Genomic DNA, 19,343 nt, shown 5'->3' on the forward strand with positions numbered 1-19,343 from the left:
GAAGAAGTATTTCCTGGTGTCCCATGAAATCTTCCTCCTCTGAGCTTTAGCGGATGCCCTCTTGTTGCCGTGGGACCGGTAAGAAAAAAGATTTCTTCCTCCACCTCAATGCAGCCTCTGATGTATTTGAATGTTTCTATCATGTCACCCCCCCTTTCTCTGCGCTCATCGAGAGAATATAAGCGCAGTCTGCTCAAACGTTCTTTATATGAGAGATCTTTAAGTCCTGAGACCATCCTGGTGGCCATTTGCTGAATCGACTCCATTCTCTTCACATCCTTTTGATAATGTGGCCTCCAAAACTGAACACAATACTCCAGGTGAGATCTCACCATGGATCTGTACAACGACAGTATAATTTCAGGTTTTCAGCTAATAAAACTCCTTCTGATGCAACCCAGCATTTGTCTAGCCTTTGCTGAAGCTTTCTCCATCTGATTGGCAGCTTTCATGTCTTCCCGGATGATTACTCCTAAGTCCCGTTCTGCTAGAGTTCTTGTTAGGTTTTCACCATTCAGGGTGTATGTTCTGCATGGATTTCCGCTACCAAGGTGCATCACCTTACATTTTTTGGCATTAAAATTCAGTTGCCAAGTACTGGACCATTGTTCCAGTAAAAGCAGGTCCTGCGTCATAGTGTCGGGCATGGTTGCGCTTCCTGATTCTGCTGTGTTGCCCACAATGTTACATAGCTTAGCATCATCGGCAAATAATGTAATTTTGCCACGAAGTCCCTGAGGCAGATCCCTTATAAAGATATTAAATAGTATCGGGCCCAAGACCGAGCCCTGTGGTACTCCACTGGTCACTTCCGATGTTTTTGAGGGAATATCGTTTACCATTACCCTTTGTACTCCAGTTAGCCCAACTGCCATCTATAGAGCCTTCTCTAGGAGAACAAGGTAACAACTTTAAAGTTTAAGTCCAGAATAAATCTGGACTAATTTTCTTTCTAAGTTACAGTTCTTTTGTGCTGAACTCTTTCTGGTATATGAGACATAAAAATAGGCAATGTAAATTCACCAAGATAATGGTCAGACCAAGGGACCCTCTGCCAGCGTGTATTATCAATAACCTCATCTAGTTGGCTTCTTAGTTTTATTACTGAACTGTTTGTCCTGTGAGCTGATGTTGGGCAGGAAGGCATTGGCATGCTCACAGTATGGGCACTACCTAAACATTTAAAGTTACAGTGCACTTGGTAGTGTGTGTACCAGGTTCCATGGATGGCATCACCCCCATATGAAAATATATGCATGCTGTCCTTAGAGAACATCTGCTATACGTAAGTATCTTTGCTTTTTGGTTATAAAATGTTGCCCTAAGATTGACTTCTATCTAACTACCTATATGTGGTTGACATTGTGGCAAACTGCCAATCAGTATTTAAGCATGAATCACTATAACCTGCACAGAGTGATGGGTGTAGCTTCAACTTGTTGGGCAGACTTGGTGGACCATGCAGGTCTTTATCTACTGTCATTTACTTTGTTTTATTGTATATAAACACTGTCAAACCCATGATAGAGAGGCAACACATTATATTATTTCAGAAAATTATGACATCCTTCATTTCCAGATTTCTTTGCTGCCATTTTATATTGTTCAGATAAAACATAAAACAGTAGTCTCCCATAAAAAACCAAAAATTTACGGCCTCTTTAACAAAGCCGCGCTAGTGGCTGCGCTATGCTAACGGCCCCGAAGCCCATAGAGATTTAAAGGGCTTCGGGGCTGTTGTCGCGTGGCAGTCGCTAGTGTGGCTTTGTAAAAGAGGCCGTTAAAGTACCACATTAGGGGTCTTTTGCAACTCATATAGAAAACTGACTGCCAGTATAGTCTCAAAAACTTAACAAGCATAGATAGCAAAAACACTGCTCAATGAGCTATGCTTTTCTGGAACACAGAAAACTATCATTGGTTGGTGTTGCCAGAAAAAAAGAGCACAGCTAAAAACCCACTTTCTTGTAGGAAAAAACGGAGTACTAAAAAAAAATAAAAATCTGGCAGCACCATTTAAGTAGTTTATCAAAAACAGTCACCCCCTCCCCCACCCCCCAAGCCAGGAAAGCAAAATTGTATGCAAGAAAAGATTCTCTACACTAAAACATGCAGAGATATTAAAAAAAAAAAAATACCCCAAAAAGAGAAGACTTGTCTTTATAGACAAACCAAAACTAAGCAAAAGAGTAGAACTTATCTTAAGTATACATAGGGAGTCTTCTGTTCCCACTTCAGAGAGCCTTTTCATGTTGAGCACTGGAACAAAATGAGTTCTACTCTTTTGCTTAGTTTTGGTTTGTCTATAAAGACAAGTCTTCTCTTTTTGGTTTTTGATATCGTTTCATTTTTTAGTTTAGAGTACCTTTTCTTTCTTTCTTTTTATTAAACTTTATTGATTTTCCAAATATGAACAGTGCAAATAATCAATCAATTGAACATCTAATAAAACAATAAAAGCGTCTTGCTAAAATTTTGCTTTCCTGGCTGGGAGGTAACTATTTTTGATAAACCACTTAAATAGTGCTGCCAGTTTGGGGTTTTTTTTTTTAGTACTCCGTTTTTTTCCTACAAGAAAGTGGGTTTTTAGTTGTGCTTTTTTCCTGGCAACACCAGCCAATGATAGTTTTCTATGCTCCAGAAAAGCATAGCTCATTTGGACAGTGTTCTGCTCTCTATGCTTGTTCAGTTTTTGAGGCTGTTTTCTATATGATTATAAATATGTCAGACCCTCTGTAGGAAAGGAAAAGAATAAAATACACACTAGTTGCTTTATATAATTGCCAGTATTGTCTGCCATAGATACAACATTTCAGAATGATTGGACGTGACAAACACAATACAAATTACCCCTCCATGGAAACAACGAAGGAGTTTGCTCAAAATGGGGCGTGTGGGTGCTCATCACCCACTGGCACTACCAGATCTGGCTCCTATGTAGTCTGCAGAAATCTATCAGGTGTTCTTGTAAAGGCGAAGACCTATTTCTAGAACAGGCCACCTATAGAATTTGAAATAGTGCAGTAGCTTAAAAATACTAACGGCTTGTTTGTTTTTTGCATTGCTTTTGTGTTTTAGGGTGCAATTCCTCCCCTGGTAAATCTCTTGCAAGTTCATTTACTGGATGTTTTAGTAAATGTTGTAAATTGTATCCGGGTGTTATGCATAAACAATCCTGCAAACCAAAAAGAAGTCCTTGACCAAGGCGGAATTCCATCCCTTGTGGCATTCTTAAGATTAAAGTCAGGTAAATGATTATATAATTTGAATGTGAATATGTATTCTATATTCCCATTCATTTTACTTTAAAAAACAAACATAAGGTTGTTCCATATAACCCACAAAATGTGAATGTTTATACTATCAAAGACTTAGGGCTCTTTTTACGAAGCCACGTTAGCGGTTTAACGCGTTTAATAGTGCGCGCTAAACTGCCGGCCGTGCTAGACTCTAACGCCAGCATTGATCTGGCGTTAGTTCTAGCCGCATATCGCGAGTGTAGCGTGCGCTAAAAAGCTGCATGCGCTAAAACCGCTAACGCGGCTTCGTAAAAGGAGCCCTTAATTATAGAGCAGTAGGTACAAGAATAATTGACTTGGTAGCATAGGATAGTACAAAAAAACCCTTAAAACTATTGGATCATGTTCTTATATTATAAATAAAAGCTAATTAGGATGTTTCAGGTTTTTGCTCATGCTTTTTAGTTTTTCTTATATTATAAGAACAATATTGAGAGGAGAGAAAAAAACTTAATCGATTAAACAAAAATGTTACCCCCAAAAATGAGTTCATATACTATTTGTGTTTTACATTTACCAAAAAACAAGGTAAAGGATCTCAAACACCCAACTCTCACCCTCCAATGAGAGTCTTACTGGGGTATGTTTTTTTAATCATCTTTCCAAAGAAACCTTTTAATTTTTAACTATTTTATTCATTTATTTTATTAATTGCAAAAATCAAGTGAATTTTTTCACCAAGATTAAAAACTATATCCACATATTCATGGAAATCCAAAAAGGTACTTAGCTTATAGTTGTGGAGGACTACATAGCAGATTCCAATAAGCATCTCTCTGGGCTTTTTTGTCCTACACCACTATAAGTTAAGTGTCTTTTTGGATTTCCATGAATATGTGGATATAGTTTTTAATCTTGGTGAAAAAAATTCACTTGATTTTTACAATTAATAAATTAAATGAAATAAATGAATAAAATAGTTAAAAGTAAAAAATTAACAAGGTTTTTTTGGACTGATGATAAAAATCATACCCCAGTAAGATTCTCATTGGAGGGTGAGGGTTGGGTGCTTGAGGTCCTTTTCCTTGTTTTTTGGTAAATGTAAAACACCAATAGTATATGAACTTTCTTTCATTTTGTGGGGTAACGTTTTCTTATATTATACCAAAAGCATGAGCAATAACCTGAAACATCCTTATTTTCACATAATGTTCTGAATGAATGGAGTCTTGGAGCATGAGAACAGGTATCAATAGTGTTACCAGTTGCTTATGGTCCAATATTCAACTGGCACAGTAACTTTAGCTTAACATAAAGAAAAATTATGTCTTTCATGATAATTTTCTTTCCTGTATTCTTACCAGACCAGAATATATGAGTTATGTCCATTGACCAGCAGATGGAGACAGAGAAACAAAGTATTTCTATATGATTCACCCCTTTACAGTCCAAAAGGGGTGTCAAAAAATCAGCAGCAAGATAGAACATGGCATGAAGAACAGATCCCAGGTGTAGTAAAAGTAGTTCTTTATTTCAAACAATCTTAAAAATAGCCAACGTGGGCTACTTTTCACCCAAAACAGGGCTGCATTAGGGGCAAAGCTTTAAAACACATATATCAAAACATAATATTAGTATTAATTAAAAGGGATCCAAAAGATAACATAAATATCCCAATACCAAAATATCAAAAATAGCTACATAAAAGAACATTAAAACACCATATAAAGAATCTTACATACCAGTTTGTAGAGTGTCACAATCACACACTCTTGACAAAGCACACTAATGCTCAGCACAGCTGTAAAAATGAAAACCCTACATTTAATAAAAATTATAGACTTAATCACTAATTGATTCTACCGGTTGGTAACGATACACTTTAAAAACATTCTTTAAAAATGCATTCTTAAAAACCAACAACAAACCCCCAATAATGTCTTATTGTCAATTAAATGTTGACTTGCTCACTTAACTCAATTACTCTGGCTGCTTGCATCTCACATAGGGGTCCTTTTACTAAGGTGTGCTAGCTATTTTAGTGCACGCTAAACTCTAATGCGTCCATTATAGTCTATGAACGTGTTAGCGTTTAGTGCGTGCTAAAACGGCTAACGCACCTTAGTAAAAGGACCCCTCAGTGAACCATCTCCAGCAAATCAAAACCGCATATTCTGTATCTTTTTATGAGAATATGAGTTCTTAACCAAATCCATTCTTAAACTAAGGGCTCCTTTTACAAAGGTGCGCTAGCGTTTTTAGCGCACACACCGGATTAGCGCGCGCTAACCGAAATCTACCGCCTGCTCAAGAGGAGGTGATAGCGGCTAGAGCGCGGCATTTTAGCGTGCGCTATTTTGCGCGTTAAGGCCCTAACGCACCTTTGTAAAAGGAGCCCTAAATATAGGAGACAAGCTTTTATCTATAGTCAACTTCCTAACGTGATTGTAATTTAACATGCAGCTAGTCTTCCGATAAATTTAAACTGGCAGAGAGTGCATCATTATTAATTAGATACAGTTTTACTCACTAATTCATTGCTATCTGTCACCAACTCGCACTCGCACTGTATTTTCACTGAATAAATATCTCCGCTGTAAATGTACAGTCCCCTGCATTGTAAACTGCGCTCAACTGCATATTACATTCCCTTGCATTGTATCTTCGCTGTGTATGTAGAGTCTTTCTTACTTTGTAAACCGCTCTGAACTGTTTGTGGTATTGCGGTATACAAAAATAAAGTTGTTATTATTATTAAAACCCATCTCCAGCAAACTATAACTACATGTTGTATACTCTTATGTGAGTATGGGGATTCTTTTATATTAACCTCTTAGCAACTAAATCTACTCTTAAAAATAAACCTAGGAGACAAACTGCACCTGTAATCTGCTTCTTAAATTAAGATTAGCATAACGTATAGTTAATTCTCCACTGGCAGAAAATACCTCATTATCAATTAAATACAAGCTCATTCTCTAATGCTAAGAACTCTTGCTGAAAACTTTCTCTAATAAACCATAATTGCATAATGTACACCCTTATATAAGCACATGAACTAATTTCTATTAACCTCTTAGCAGCTTAAAAATAAATATAGGAAACTTCATAGAGTAACTGCAGCTAAATATGCTGCTAGTCTTTCGACAATCTTTAGTGTCTAAAGATCAATTATATCATTACACTGGCTGCCAGCAACTCACACTGAGATCCAACTCCAGCAAACTACAACCATGTTCTTTTATATTACACTTTTAGCAGCTAAATCCACTTTTAAAAAATGATAAAAGATAAACTTGCATCTGTAGTCGGTGGCATAACTTGGAAAGTTGGCACCCAGCATTGCCGCGCCGTGCACCCCTTCTCTTCCCCACCCCCTGCATCTTCTGCCTGCTGCCTGCACCAGCCTCGGCTCTCTTCTGACATCATGTCCCTAGCAAAATCAGCATAAAAACTCTATTAAAAACATAAATATCATTCAATGGTGCATGAAAACATGCAAGTAACAGAAATCATAAACACGCAATCACTCTTTTATTAAAAGCTCTCTTAGGCCTCCTTTTACGAAACTGTGTTAGCAGTTTCTAGTGCAGGGAGCCACGCTGAATGGCCCGCACTGCTCCCGACGCTCACTGAGTTCCTATCGCAGTTTCGTAAAAGAGGGGGTTAGTTTATCCTATATACATTAAACCACATGGGCACCAGCATGTATAAACAACTTTTTCAGTTTTGCAATTACCAACCTAGAAGGAATCTAAGGTCTGAAAACACTATGAAACTGAGTTTAGAGGGGAGGATGCTTATTATTCATGTCAGAATTGGAGCATCAGTGATGTCAGTAGCGGGTGTCAAACTTTGGAGGCATACTGCGATCTTGTATTGAAAAGATCAATTTTAAGAAAATGTTGAAAATGCAGCTCTTTGTTAATGCCTTCCTACGAAAGCGTTGCTACTTCTGTTTTATCCTGTAAGATACGGTGCGAACGTGTATCTGGGATTTAACTTGTTACAGTTTTATTGCTGAATGTTTAATTGATAAGATGTCTGTCCATTGTTCATATCCAGGGCGATTAGTATATTATGTGTGTAATCAATATGTTAACTGCATAGTTTTATGTGGTATATTCATTTTTAAATAAATAAATAGAATGTTTCAAATTAAACATTTTGCCTGTAGTAGGATTCTTAAAATTCTGTTCTGTGTTCACGGCTGAAGTGCTGGGAGTAGAATCACAGAAGACAAACACGAATAGGGATAGAGGAGTGGTGGATCCTGATCGATTTTCAGAAGGTTGTGTTCAGAAAGAGCTAGCTAAATTAAAGGTAGACAAAGCGATGGGGCCGGATGGTGTACATCTGAGGGTGCTGAAGGAACTTAGGAAAGTTCTGGTGGTTCTGCAGACTGACCTTTTCAATGCTTCTCTAGAGTCAGGAGTGGTACCGGAGGACTGGAGAAGGGCGAATGTGGATCCTCTACATATAAGTGGAAGTTAGGAAGAAGTAGGGAATTACGGACCAGAAAGTGTGCCTTCTGTAGTAAGCAAATTAATGGAAACGTTTTTAAAACAGAGAATAGTGAAGTTTCTGGAATCCGATGGATTACAGGACCAGAGGGCAACATGGATTCACCAGAGGTAGGTCTTGTCAGACAAATCTGATCAATTTCTTTGACTGGTTGACTAGAGAATTAGATAGAGGGAGTACGCCAGATGTGGTGTATTTAGCTTTTAGCAAAACTTTTGACAGTGTTCCACTCAGACATCTAATAAATAAACTGAGTGCCCTCAGGATGGACCCCAAAGTGATGGGCTGGGTCAGAAACTGGTTGAGTGGAAGATGACAGAGGGTAGTGGTCAATGGATATCACTCTGAGGAAAGGGATGTTACCAGTGGTATGCCTCAAGGTTCTGTTCTTGGGCCTGTTCTTTTTATTATTTTTATACGTGATATTGCTGAAAGGCTATCAGGTAAGATTTGCTTCTTTGTGGATGATACCAAAATCTGCAATAGAGTAGACAACCCGGATGGTGTGAATAACATGAAGAAAGACCTAGCGAAGCTTGAAGAATGGTCTGAAATTTGACAGTTAATTTAATGTTAAGAAATGCAAGGTCATGCATTTGGGCTGCTAAAACCCAAAGAAATGGTACAGTTTAGGGGGTGAAGAAGTTATAAAGAAGAGGTGAAGAGGTTATAAAATTTGCAGACGATACCAAACTGTGCGGCAGAGTTAAGACCAGGGAGGAGTGTGAGGACCTACAAAGGGACCTGGACAAGCTGGAAGACTGGGCAAACAAATGGCAAATGCGCTTTAACGTGGACAAATGCAAGGTCATGCATATAGGGAAAAAGAACCCGTTGTTCAACTACAAATTGGGGGGGGTATTGTTGGGAGACAGCAGACTTGAGAGAGACTTGGGTGTGCTGGTGGATGCATCACTGAAGCCATCTGCACAGTGCGCAGCAGCCTCGAAAAAAGCCAACAGGATGCTGGGCATCATAAAGAAGGGCATAACAACCAGAACACGGGAAGTCATCATGCCATTGTATCGAGCGATGGTGCGTCCACATCTGGAATACTGCGTTCAGTATTGGTCGCCGCACCTCAAGAAGGACATGGCGGTACTTGAGAGAGTACAAAGGAGAGCAACGAAAATGGTAAAAGGGCTGGAACACTGCCCATACGCCGAGAGGTTGGATAGGCTGGGGCTCTTCTCTCTGGAGAAGAGGAGGCTCAGGGGAGATATGATAGAGACCTTCAAGATCATGAGGGGCATAGAGAGGGTGGATAGGGACAGATTCTTCAGACTGAAAGGGACAGCGAATACGAGGGGGCATTCGGAGAAACTGAAGGGAGACAGGTTCAAAACAAACGCAAGGAAGTTTTTTTTCACCCAAAGGGTCGTGGACACTTGGAATGCGCTACCGGAGGAAGTGATCAGGCAGAGTACGGTACAGGGATTCAAACAGGGATTGGACGGATTCCTGAGGGATAAAGGGATCGCGGGATACTGAGGGAGGAGCTGGGATGTAACACAAGTATAAAAAGCTAACCAAGTAATGAGTATAGAAACCAAACCAGGTCGTGCATGTGCAAGACCGGAAGGTTAGGACTTCGATAGGAAGACAGGACTTAAATGAGAAACCAAGGTGGCAAGGGAGCCTCTTCTGGTGATACAGACAGGTCGTGACCAGTCTGGGCCGCCGCGGGAGCGGACTGCCGGGCAGGATGGACCTATGGTCTGACCTGGCGGAGGCATTCTTATGTTCTTATGTTCTAAGAAATTATGTGCACAACAGAAGAGCGGGACTTGAGTGTGATTGTATGTGATGATGTTAAGGTGGCCAAACAGGTTGAAAAGGTGACGGCAAAAGCTAGAAGGTGCAGAGGGAGAGGTATGACCAGTAGGAAAAAGGAGGTATTGATGCCCCTGTATAAGACTGGTAATTTAGAATATTGTGTACAGTTCTGAAGACCAGACGTTCAAAAAGATATAAAAAAGGATGGAGTCATTCTAGAGGAAAGCTACTGAAATGGTGCATGGTAAGTCTGCATGTTTTGTCGACCCCTCTATTTTTATTTTCTACTTTTATTTTATTTTAATAATATTTGATAATTGTAAACCGTTTAGGAATGTTTTGATAAACGGTATATCAAAGTTTAAATAAACTTGGAAACTTGCTTGGCCTTCATCATAAGGCGTATGGAGACAGACTTAAAGATCTCAATATGTATAGTTTGGAGGAAAAGCGGGAGAGGGGAGATATGATAGAGATGTTTAAATACCTTTGTGGTGTAAATGCGCATGAGTCAAGTATCTTTCATTTGAAAAGAAGCTCTGGAATGAGAGGACTTAGGATGAAGTTAAGAGGTGATAGGCTCAGGAGTAATCTAAGGAAATACTTTTTTACAAAAAGGGTGGTGGATGCGTGGAACAGTCTCCCGGAAGAGGTGGTGGAGACAGAGACTGTGTTTGAATTCAAGAATGCATGGAATAGGCACTTGGGATCTGGGTAGACAGGATGGGCCATTTGGCCTTTATTTGACATCATGTTTCTATGTTAATGGTAATATTCACACAGCACACTGAACCACAGGGCAAATATTCAGGCATCATAGCATTCTTTTTTGAATTTACACTACAAAAAGATGAAGACACAATCAAGTCTCTTAAATTTTTGCCTCTTTTATAAGCTACAAGTAGCTCTTTATTAACAAAGATGTCCAGATATGATACAAGGTGCCAGTGCTTTTTCAAAATATTTATCTCCTTTGATAAATGGTTCAATTCCAAAGTGCACACCACTTTATTACTATTGGCTCTATCAGATTTATTAAGTAATCCTTCACAGTTCTTAGCACTTGCTCTACTGTAGTCTTCATTTATATAATCTAGAGGGCTAGAGGGTAACCCCTTTCACCAAACCTAAGTTTGAGGTCATGAGCACGTTCTTCGTAAATACTCTGATCAGAACAAAGTTGCTTAATCTGCATAAACAGATTATAAGATAAGTTTCTTTGAGGGCTCTGCTATGACAGCTTTCATAGTGTAAACGTTAAAATGATATCTTCTCTTTACTATAATGTATCAGAAATCTCAAATTTTGATCTAATGTATTGATCCATTCATAAAATTCTAATAATTCCTCCTCATTTCCCTTCTATACAATAAAAATGTCATCAATATAACTTTTCCAAATGATTAATTGCTTACTAGATGAGTGTTGTGTGAGAAATCTATCTTCAAACTCTGCCATATATAGATTTGCAATATAAAAAGAGCCTGGCTAATAAAAATTCAACTGGTATACATCATGATGGTCTTTTTTTTTTTTTTTAAATAATGCTTCTTTAATAATTGAGGAATATTGGTATAGAGTGATTCCACATCCAAAGTAGCCAATATAATGTATACCTTGATCAATCTTCAACTTACTTAAAAAGTCAATTATGCAAGTAGAATCCTTAAAGTATGACGGGATATTATGGGATCAAAGGTCTCAAAAACATATCTAAAAAAACAGAAATTGGCTCTAAAATAGATCCATTACCGGATATTATAAGTCTTTCTGGTAGTGCCTCCATTTATGTATTTTTGTAAGATGTAAATAGCAGGAACTCATGGAAAATCAACTGTTAAAACATCAAATTCTTTCTTAGTGAGGCAATTACCCTCTAGAGCAGGGGAGTCAAAGTCCCTCTTCAAGGGCCGCAATCCAGTCGGGTTTTCAGGATTTCCCCAATGAATATGCATGAGATCTATTTGCATGCACTGCTTTTCATTGTATGCTAATAGATCTCATGCATATTCATTTGGGAAATCCCGAAAACCCAACTGGATTGCGGCCCTCGAGGAGGGACTTTGACATCCCTGCTCTAGACCAATTTTAAGAAACAAATCAATCTTCCTTTACCAATGTGGGGTTGTTTGACATTTCATATAGAATTTATGATCAATGTCCATAACTGCTACTACTACACCTTTATCAGCTGATATGATAATAATGCTTGAATCCTTTTTTAATGATTCAATGGCAATCTTTTCTTGTCTATTTAAGTTATAATAAATTCTCTTCCCTTTATTTTCTAAAGCAACGATATCTTTGAGTATCATATTTTGTAAGCCATGATCATGGGGTTACATACTCCAGACAACATCCATTTACTGCTTCTAACAATAGACATATCAATAGCACTTCCTATCTGTTCAGCAAAATAGTTAATAGTTTTCAATTTTCTAACAAATTTAAAAAGTTCAGTTCTTATATTAAAAGCATTATAATGTGATGTGGAAATAAAAGACAAGCCTTTGTCAAGAACTGGAATGTACAGTAAGATTCTTTATGGTATTTTAATGTTTTTCTTTTATATAGTCATTTTGATGTTTTGGTATTGTTATATTTATGTTATCTTTTAGATCCCTTTTAATTAATACTAATATGATATATGTGTTTTAGAACCGTGTCCCACATCAGGTATTTTTAAGATGATTTGAAATAACGAACTACTTTTACTAAACCTGAGATCCGCTCATCATTCTCTATTTGCCCCTATAGGGGCATTGTGAAGCCATAGAATGCTCAGTAATCTGAATATCCAAGCAACAGTGCTCATGTTCAAACTGTTGATCAATGTTGAATATGTTCCCTATTTTTTATCAATGAGGTATTATTTCTCTCTGTTGACACATAGTTCTCCAACTGGGTCAGGAGCTGTTACAAAAAACAATTTCCAGTCCAAGGATGTTTCTGTCTGTCATCTTTACCAACAGGCACTCTTGGACTCTACTGATACACAGTTGTCCAACTGTTTTAAAAAGCATCTCAACATCTAATGCAAATAGTCAATGGAAGTGCAAAATAAAATAATCTGGAACTGAGAAATAAGAAAACAATAGAATATTCAGAATAGAAACATGTTGGATCGTTTTATCTGTCTGTGCTTTGCAAGTAAAAGAGTACTTTATATTCTACACCACGCTCCAAACACTTCTCTAATGTCTAACAGGCCCCCTTTTCTACATATGGATACTTGTATTACTTGTATTGTATAACTGACTGAATCATATATTGTTTTGTGTTGTATAACTTTTATCCAATAACTTAAAGTCACTCTGTAAGCTTCCCATGTTCTGCATGGGCTCTTTGCATTGTAAATCGCCTTGAACCTATATAGGCATAATGTTATCCATAAATTATAGATTAGATCAGTAGTTCCCAACCCTGTCCTGGAGGACCCACCAGCCAGTCGAGTTTTCAGGATAGCCCTAATGAATATGGATGAGAGAGATTTGCATAAAATGGAGGTGACAGGCATGCAGATCTGCCCCATGCATATTCATTAAGGCTATTCTGAAAACCTGACTGGCTGGTGGTCCTCCAGGACAGGGTTGGGAACTACTGGATTGGATTATTCAGAACTTAACTGCCCAGGTTAACCACATAAAAGTCAGTCCTATCTTTATGCAGTAACCCATAGCTGGCTAAGGGCTAGATGCACTAAAGATAGCGACTCGATCGCTGTTAGCTGATTCTCCAGCAGCGATTGATACACTATCAAGTTTATATGCAAATGATTTGCACAAAGGTAATTTGCATGCAAGTTTCAAGTTTATTTAAAAATCAGGCTTCTAGGGGTGTACATTAATCAATTAAAAACAATCAAGTTAACAAACGTATTTGGGGGAATAATTAACCAAACAGACAAACTTGTACAAAAGGAAAAGAGGGGTTGAACTACAATATTATAGGAAAGATATACTGAAGGAAAGAGCAAGAGGTAGGGGAGAGACTAAAAGAAGGGAAGTCCAATTTGTCCTTGAAAGGACAGTTGCTATTAAACAGCATCTTTAAAAGAGTAGTTACTACTCAAAGGCGTCTTTAAACAAGAAGGTTTTTAATTTAGATTTAAACTGGTTTAAATTTGTTTCCTCTCTTATGTAATTGGGTATAGAGTTCCAGAGGGAAGGTGCAGTACCGAAAAGATATCTAAGCGCATGGTATTAATATTTTTCAAAGAAAGGATATTGAGAAGATGTGTAGCAGAGTGGAGTGATCTGAGGGGGGCATAGGGTAGAACATAAGAACATAAGAATTGTCGCTGCTGGGTCAGACCAGTGGTCCATCATGCCCAGCAGTCCACTCACTTGGCGGCCCTTTGGTAAGAAGTCTGTTTATGAATTCTGATTGATTACTAGTTCTAGTTTTGAATGTATGTAGAAGAATTTTATAAGTGATTCTATGTTCGATGGGGAGCCAATGTGCTTTGATTAGTAGAGGTGAAACATGGTCGAACTACTTGCCTGGAAGATAATTTTAACAGAAGTATTTTGAATAATCTCCAGTTGTTGGATTTCTTTCTGTGTGATCCCGTTGTATAGGGCATTACAATAGTCAATACAGGAGATCACCAGAGAGCGATTGACACATGTACAGAGCCCTAACAGCAGTGACAGGGGAAGCAGCCTCCTATCACTGCTGTTAGGGCTTCTGGGTTTGATTTTTTTAATGGCACAGATGTTGTGCGTGTATTACACATGCACAATATACCCAATTTAAAAAAACCCAACAAAGCCCTCAACTGCGCCAGCCACCATCTCCCCCCAATGCAAAAAAATGGCAGGAGGGATGTCCATTCCCTCCTGTCACTGGCCTTCCCCCTCCCCTGCCCTTTACCTTTTAAAAATGTCAGAAGCAGGAAGCTGATCTCAGGCTTCTGCTTCTCTGGCGTGGCCCATCTAAATGACGGGCCTTCCTCTCCTTAGTGCATCATGTGATGTGTGGGGTAGGGCCAAAGGGCCTGATTGGTTCAGATATCTAAGGCCCCCTCCTAAGGGGTGGGGCCTTAGGAATCTGAACCAATCAGGGCCTTTGAGTCCTCCTGAGGAGAGGGAGGCCCGCCATTTAGACAGCCACGCCAGAGAAGCAGGAGCGTGAGATTGGCTTCCTGCTTCTGACATTTTAAAAAGGTATGGGGCAGGGCATCTGGTGGCAGGAGGGAGTGGGCATCTCTCCTGCCATTTTCTTTGGGTTCGGGGAGAGTCTGGTGGCAGAAGGGATTGGGCATCTCTCCTGCCATTTTCTATGGGTTTGGGGGGCATCTGGTGGCAGGAGGAAGTAGGCATCCCCCTGCCATTTTTGGGGTTTGGGACAGGGTAGGGAGGTATCTGGTGGCAGGAGGTATTGGGCATCCATCCTGCTATTAGTTTTTGGTTCGGCAGCGGTCAACAAAACCCTGATCGCTGTCAGCTGACTGTCAGGCCCTTGTTTTCTGAAAATATACATGCACGAAAGTCTGTCATTGTATATTGGGTCTGCGAATTTTTGAGGAGGATGCTTCCTTATAATATGCTTAGAAGAGTTCATACCACTTCTTTTAACTAAAATTCAGGTCTATTTCCGATATCACTTATGGTTTCCTAAGAGATTCATATAGGCCATTCAGCAAAAATGAGAAGGCTATAAAGGCAATTCTATAAATTGAGCACTGACATTTACATACCCCTTGCATGCATAAATGTTTTGAAAACAAGTGTATATGTCCATAGGTACATAGTTAATATGTGTATACCGTATATACTCAAATATAAACCAAGATTTTGGGGCCAAAAAAATGGCCCAAAATTGGGGATCTCAGTTTATATTCAAGCTAACGCCAACCTGCACCCACCGCAAGCCTCCAGTACTGCCCTGATGGTCCAGTGGTGCGTGAAGCCCAGTGACTTTGTGCAACCAGCCTGCCTTTCCCCTGGTGGTTCAATGGTACAGACAGACAGACAGACATTTTGCCCCTCTTCCTGGACCCACCGCGACCACAAATACTGCCCTGATGGTCCAGTGGAGCAGGGAACTGGAGCTCACTTCAATCCCTCCCTCCTGCTGACTTTGTGCAACCAGCCCACCCCTCCTCTTCCCTCCCCTCCCGGTGACCCTGCAGGTGTACCTTAGGTTCCCCATGGTCCAGCGGTGAGATGGGTCAAGGAAAATCCCTTTACCTCCTGCTCAGCAGTCTCCATAGTGAAAAATGACTGCCGCAAGATCCCACAGAAGTTTGCCCAGGATCTCCCGGCAGTCATTTTTTCACTACAAAGACTGCCGGGCAGGAGCATAAAGGCATAGGCAGCGAAACGCTTTTTTGTTTAGGGGTGGGGCTCCCAAGCTCCGCCCCAGGCCCTGCACAATCTCCACCCCAGGCCCCGCCCCCATAATAATACTAATTGTAATACCATTTTTTCCATTCATTTTTCATATATATATACACAATATAATCTTATTAACAACTAGTGTTTAAGCCCGTTACATTCGTTACAATAGCGGGTGCTAGAATAGCCCCACCTATACCCTGACTCCACCCATGTCCCGCCTCTACCATGGCCAGACCCTGTCTCCCACTGATCCCAGTCACACCATCTCACCTTTCACAATTTCCTTAGTCCTCTATACCCTTTGGGCCCTCATAGATCCTCCACTGCATTTATCACCCTTTTAGTACCAGCTCCATTCCTATCTATCCTTCCTTCCCTTGCCTCCAAGGCCATTCCACCTCTACCCAGTTTCTCTTACTTTTTTACCCTTTCTCTTATACCCCACCCCAAAGCAGTAGCAGTGGCAGCAGTCCTGACCTGCCAGCCCCCCATTCCTTACCCAAAGCAGCAGTGTCAGCACTGTAAACAGGCTGTTTGTGGGCTGCCCCAACAGGGCCTTTCCCTGCACATGGATCTGGCCTCCTGAACCCCCATTACTTACCTGAGGCAGCAGCAGCGGTCCTGACGTACCAACCCCTCCTCCCTCCCTCTGTGCCCCAAAGCAGCAGCGGTCCTACTTGCTCCTGCCCGCTGCACCTCTGGACCACCAGGGCTAAATTTGGGGGGGAGGCCATGGCCTCTGTGGCTATCCCTGTTCCAATGCCTATGCATAAAGGGATCGCTCATGCTCTTACCGACAGGAACGATTCCTTTATTGTCCTGTCCGGCAGTCTCTGTAGTGAAAAATGACTGCAAGTTTCAAGTTTATTAGGATTTTATATACCGCCTATCAAGGTTATCTAAGCGGTTTTACAATCAGGTACTCAAGCATTTTCCCTCTCTGTCCCGGTGGGCTCACAATCTAGCTAACGTACCTGGGGCTATGGAGGATTAAGTGACTTGCCCAGGGTCACAAGGAGCAGCGTGGGGTTTGAATCCACAACCCCAGGGTGCTGAGGCTGTAGATCCAACCACTGCGCCACACACTCCTCCTTGTAGTTTGCCACAAGATCACGGGCAAACTACTGTAATCTAAAGTCTTGATGATATAAGAAACTTATGGTCATTTTTAAAAAAGAAGTGGAGCCCCCTGAGGAAGGAGCATGATGACAATTTACCAGGTAAATAGCATGTATTTAATTTGCTATATTTTACCTATGTTTCATTGTTAGAACATATATAACATGCTATATTGTCAAGCTTGAGTTAGAGGACAGCCAAAATGGGGGTTTTCTTGTTCCTGCCAAAACAATCCATGGCCAAAGTCCACTGCTCGGTTTTGGTCCTGCCCTCTTAAACTGCCATGAAAAGCCCATCCTCCCAAGCCTGTTTCCCCCCAACAGAAAACCCATTCCTCCCTCGAGCCACCTACCAGCACCACCCTCCCCGGGCCTACCTTCTAAAAGCCCTGGTAGTCTAGTGGTCTCTGTGGTGCAGGAGTATCCCAAGTTGCCGCTGCCCCCACTGCCTTGTAGAAATGGTGATCGCGACTTCTCATGGCAGCCTTTAGATACTGCCGTGGGATGTTGAGGACATCATTTTGGAATTAGTAAAGGCATGAATGGGAGTGACTTGCACCTGCTCATGCCATTCCCAGTTCTAAAATGGAAGCCAGAGCTACAGCAGGCTTGTAAAGCTGCCATAGGAAGTTGCAGTGCAATTTTTAGAAGGCAGGAGCAACTCAGGATACTCCTGCCCCAAAGAGGCTACTAGACCACTAAGGCTTTTAGAAGGTATGTTGGAGGTGTGGAACTGGGAGAGAGCAGAACTTGTGGGAATGGGTTTTCTGTCGGGGTGGGGGAGGCAGGCTTAGGGTATTAGGCTTGCATTGGTGGGGGTAGGGCCATGGTTTTCCATTTCTGCCCAAAAAATACAGACATTTTTGGCTAAAACCGGAACCTGGATTTAGGGTTGGTTTTGGTGCTGAAACCGAAATTCAGACTGCCGCTTGCTGGAGAAAGAACGTTTTGGACCTCATTTTTACTGTGTGAAACAGTTTTGTGGTATATTTTATTAATTTTGGTTAATTCTTATTTACTGCTTTGTTTTTTCATTCAAAGATGTTCTAGTAGGCGCCGCTTCAGCTGCAATCGCAGCACTTGCTCGTGGAAACGAGGAGACCCAGCAAGCAATTGTAAAAGAAGATGCAATTTCTTATCTTGTACGCATCTTCTGTGGAAGGAAAATCAACATCCAAGTGAAAGCAGCTATGGCCATGGAGGCACTGGCAGATAATAATGCTTCTGTTCAGAAGAAATTTCTGGAGAAGTCAGTAGCAAAACATCTTCTAAAGCTCTTGAAGGCAAGAACCCCTTTCTCTTTTGTAAATTTGTTAGACATTGTAGATAACATATACCATTAAGTTGTGGTCATAAATTAGTCTTCAGGTTTTATACTATACTGCAGTACCAACCCATTTATCATAAGTCTAAACTAAACTAAAGCTTAACTTTATATGCCGGGTCTTCAACCAAAGGAAGCTCGACACGGTTTACAACAATTAAGTAAAAACTGAAGAAAATAAAAACAAAAGTTCAAAAAGAAATTAATTATGATCTGTGATCTTCTTTCTCCCCTCCCCACCTGTCCTTGCCACTAAGATATCATAGTATTTCTCCCAAAACTGCTTGAATTCTGTCATTGTATTGACCCATTTATAACATATCTTCCATTTTCCTTTCTTCTAGAAAGAGTAGGGTCATTTTTATAAAAATAAGCCATCTTTTAAAGAAATATGTGGATCTTGCTGTTGTATTGTGATTCTTCATCATTTTATAGACGAAACACCTGCATCATGAGTATCACCTCCGCATTTTCCTTTTTTGTGCTTAGATTCACCATATTTATTGTGTTCTTGTTGGGCTTTCTTTTGTCTATAAAAGTAGGTCAAGCATAAAGGAGTAAATTCTATATGTATTTACTACCTCTTCTATGCACATCTATCTCATGCATATTAATTGTGGATATCCTGAAGAACTGATGTACCTGTGGCACTCAAGGACTGGAGCTGCCTTTCCCTGTTCTATATATGTCAGCTAAAGTTAGACGTTAGGATACTATGCACTAAGCACAAATTCTATAACCAGCACTTGCACACATAATTGCTGATAAAGAATACTAGTGTAAATTAGCACTTACACACCGACATTTAGGCACAGCCACTTATGTCAATGGCTGGCGTAAATGTCCATGACTAGTTATTGCAGTTGTGCATATAATTGATACGATTCCATTAAATGTTTGGCACATCCCTGACCCACCCGTTCCCCTCTTATGTGCAAAGCTCCTTGCAGCAACACATTATAGATTTTCAGTGTTAGGTTATAAAATAGCAACAAAATGCAGTTACATGCATAACTTC

At 40.2% G+C, this 19,343-nt stretch overlaps 1 protein-coding gene across 1 annotated transcript in view; it reads left to right on the forward strand.

The window, feature by feature from the left end:
- The window catches only part of ANKAR (ankyrin and armadillo repeat containing), a 158,617-nt gene that overhangs the window by 90,281 nt on the left and 48,993 nt on the right, over positions 1 to 19,343 (forward strand). The window contains exons 12-13 of the mRNA XM_033944111.1: positions 3,079 to 3,247; positions 18,043 to 18,284. Coding sequence (XP_033800002.1) covers positions 3,079 to 3,247; positions 18,043 to 18,284 — 411 coding nt within the window. The remainder of the gene's footprint in view (positions 1 to 3,078; positions 3,248 to 18,042; positions 18,285 to 19,343) is intronic.

This window comes from Geotrypetes seraphini, chromosome 5, assembly GCF_902459505.1.
Source record: "Geotrypetes seraphini chromosome 5, aGeoSer1.1, whole genome shotgun sequence".
Lineage (NCBI taxonomy): Eukaryota > Metazoa > Chordata > Amphibia > Gymnophiona > Dermophiidae > Geotrypetes > Geotrypetes seraphini.